At 40.4% G+C, this 3565-nt stretch overlaps 1 protein-coding gene across 1 annotated transcript in view; it reads right to left on the reverse strand.

Annotated features, from left to right (window-relative positions):
- The window catches only part of sf3a3 (splicing factor 3a, subunit 3), a 12494-nt gene that overhangs the window by 5330 nt on the left and 3599 nt on the right, over window positions 1-3565 (reverse strand). Inside the window, exons 6-9 of the mRNA XM_032511215.1 lie at window positions 1719-1810; window positions 1424-1506; window positions 996-1134; window positions 843-911 (exon numbers count right to left, since the gene is read on the reverse strand). Coding sequence (XP_032367106.1) covers window positions 843-911; window positions 996-1134; window positions 1424-1506; window positions 1719-1810 — 383 coding nt within the window. The remainder of the gene's footprint in view (window positions 1-842; window positions 912-995; window positions 1135-1423; window positions 1507-1718; window positions 1811-3565) is intronic.

Genomic DNA, 3565 nt, shown 5'->3' on the forward strand with positions numbered 1-3565 from the left:
ATTTGTGAACAATATTTGAGAGAAATAAGACTGTTGTGTACATAGAAAAAGTCTTATATCTTGGAGCTCAGCTCATGAAAAACAGAAGCAAAAACAAAAGTTGTGTTTATAATTTTGTTCAGTGTACGTTCCTGTAACTACATGGTTGGAAAGCAGCTAATTACCTCAAATTAGTAAAATTAATTAGAAAAAGTAGCACCTAACCCACTCAGTGTTTTATTTGGTGTCTCACCCTGGCTATCCTCTACGAAAGACATTCTGGCCTTTAGCACTCTTTTAGCAGAGCACTACTTTTACTAAGCTGGAAATCCCTCTACTCCCTCCTCCTTTCCCCTGTTTAGAGATGTTCTCCATATCCTAAAACTGGGAAAACTAAATCAGGTTCTCATTGCATGGTTCCTCCAACTAATTCTGCAGCAACATGGGGGCTATTGTTATCGTCTGCTTATTCCAGACTGACCTTTCACCTCTTGTTAACCTAAGTGCTTTTGTCCAGGTTTATGTTTGACAAATGGAGTAGCAGCGGTTGCTGGGACTCTTTTTTTCCTTCTACTTAACAATTTATTTTTTGTACCACAGCACCTATCTTTATCCTTTTTGATAAATATTTCATCATCGACGCTTGCTAATTACCTGCTTTCAGTAAGTAACTATATGCAGGGTTTTAGGTTTCCTATTTTTTCTATTATTTGCTTCTCTCCAAAAGGGAATTGTTTTTTGTGTATCACTCTAACTTCCAACTGTTATGACAATTATATGTCAATTAAAAATGTCATTAAAAAAGTGGAAAAAAAGAAGAAAAAAAAAATATATTTTTAAGATATGAACACTTGAAGTTTTACCTCCCAGGAAGAAAAAGCAGAGAGGTCCAGATGAGCACCAGCGTGTGTCAAAGCACTACTCGTCTCTTTCTACAAATTAAAAACAAAAGAGAGGTCAGAAGAGATGTCCAAGCAGAACTGGGCCCAACATCGCATAGGAAGAGGAGATCTTACAGGCCAGCCTGGAAAGGTCCCGTTCTCCCATTTCTTTTCAAAGTCCAACAGCACTTTGCCGTAGAGCTCGTTCTGGTCCAGCAGAGGTTTGACCCGGTCCGTGTAGTCCTGCAGATACTCCAGCAGCATCTCCAGATACCTGCACAGACAGGCACCACACGGCGTTACTCCAAAGCACAGTGCACCCACACATGATCCAAATCCACACATTGTTTACAATGTACTCAAGAGGTCCATGATTACAGCTAAACAACTCCAAATGAGGCTGTGCATTTCATTGTCCCACAGGTAACTGCAATTAACAATATATGGGCGCTTGGATAGATCATTTGGTAGAGAGTGCGTCCATACAGAGGTGAACTCCTCCGGCCAGCAGCCCTTTGCTGCATGTCACCCTCCTGATGGCGTGATATGCATGATGGACCTACTTTTTGTATTCAGCATTCTTCCTGTCCTTGGGGATGTCAAAAAGCTGGTCGAAAGAAGACAGGTACGAGATATACTCGAGTTTCTGTGGGGAAAGAGTACAGAACGCGGTTAAAAATAAACACCACATCGGTTTAGAGATACAGAATGAATTCTGAAGACTGAGGGATCATTCCTTTTATTCCATTCAGAACACAAGACAAGACTCGCTTTTCTTGATTACTCTGTTTTTATTATCGTTAGGGGCCAAACATCGTAATCGCAAATTAAAATAATTGATAAAGAGCACGACCCTACCTCGGCTCCCTTCAGGTTGATGAACTTAAGGTAGCAGTCGTGGAGGTCGAGGTAGCGGCCGTATCCTTCCTCATCGGAGAACTCCACCAGGTCTGGGGAAGACAAAGCAGAGCAGTGTGTTAGCTAGTGATGTTAGCTTCTGTGCCGAGACTTCCAAGTGCGTGCCAAGGAACCCCAGAAGTTTCCCGTGAAGCACATGTCGAGAGTTGTGTCTTTTAAGACAAATGCCGTCATTGGCTACATTTGAAGCCTAGCAGCCTGTATGTATTGTGACTGGTTTAGGAAGTAGTTCAGATCTACTGTTTTATTACACATTCATGATCTACACAAGCACATTGACCGCCCTTTGCAGAGTTAAACAACTGCCACTTTCCAGTTATAGGATACTAATATTGCCTCTCCTGCTATTATATCATGACCAAAATTAGGTCAAAATTAAAAGGTCCCATGACATGGTGCTCTTTGGATGCTTTATATAGACATAGTGGTCCCTAATACTGTATCTGAAGTCTCTTTATATAGACCTTAGTGGTCCCCGAATACTGTATCTGAAGTCTCTTTATATAGACCTTAGTTTCCTAATACTGTATCTGAAGTCTCTTTATATAGACCTTAGTGGTCCCCTAATACTGTATACTGAAGTCTCTTTATATAGACCTTAGTGGTCCCTAATCCTGTATCTGAATTCTCTTTTATAAGACCTGAGTGTGCCTAATCCTGTATCTAAAGTCTCTTTTATATAGACCTTATGGTCCCTAATACTGTATCTGAATTCTCTTTTATAGACCTTAGGTCCCCTAATACGTATCTGAGTCTCTTTATATAGACCTTAGTGGTCCCTAATACTGTATCTGAGTCTCTTTATATAGACTTAGTGGTCCCTAATACTGTATCTGAAGTCTCTTTATATGACCTTAGTGGTCCCCTAATACTGTATCTGAAGTCTCTTTTATATAGACCTAGTGGTCCCTAATACTGTATCTGAAGTCTCTTTTATATAGACCTTAGTGGTCCCCTAATACTGTATCTGAAGTCTCTTTTTAAAGACTTAGTGGTCCCCTAATCCTGTATCTGAATTCTCTTTTATATAGACCTTAGGGTCCCTAATACTGTATCTGAAGTCTCTTTATATACCTTAGTGGTCCCCTAATACTGTATCTGAAGTCTCTTTTATAGACCTTAGTGGTCCCTAATCCTATCTGAAGTCTCTTTATATAGACCTTAGTGGTCCCTAATACGTGTATCTGAAGTCTCTTTATATAGACCTTAGTGGTCCCCTAATACTGTATCTGAAGTCTCTTTATATAGACCTTAGTGGTCCCTAATCCTGTATCTGAAGTCTCTTTATATAGACCTTAGTGGTCCCTAATACTGTATCTGAAGTCTCTTTATATAGACCTTAGTGGTCCCCAAATACTGTATCTGAAGTCTCTTTTATATAGACCTAAGGTGGAGGGTGGGGGTGTGGTCTTGACCAACTGCCACTTCGCTCATTTGAAAGCCATGATGTCTCTCTCTCATGGGGGGGGCATATTCTCTGGGGGACAAAAAGCTGCGGTAAAGTGGGACAGTTTCCAGCTGTTTCCAGCTCCTTCAGGCTGGACAGGAAGTGACAAAAACACTGTGGTGCAATTCCGATATAATAAAATATAATCAGAACCACATATCAGCTGGTACACAGTCTCCAGTTGTTTTAATTATGACAGATTAGCTCTCGAAATGTTCTACATGCGATCTGTTGCTAATATTAATTAACAACAGACTGGAGATGACCCGTGATCTGATCAGATTTATCTCTCTGACTTCTAAACGTAACTATCAGCCACACAACATGTGTTCTGGACAGA

This window comes from Etheostoma spectabile, unplaced genomic scaffold (genome assembly GCF_008692095.1).
Source record: "Etheostoma spectabile isolate EspeVRDwgs_2016 unplaced genomic scaffold, UIUC_Espe_1.0 scaffold340, whole genome shotgun sequence".
NCBI lineage: Eukaryota > Metazoa > Chordata > Actinopteri > Perciformes > Percidae > Etheostoma > Etheostoma spectabile.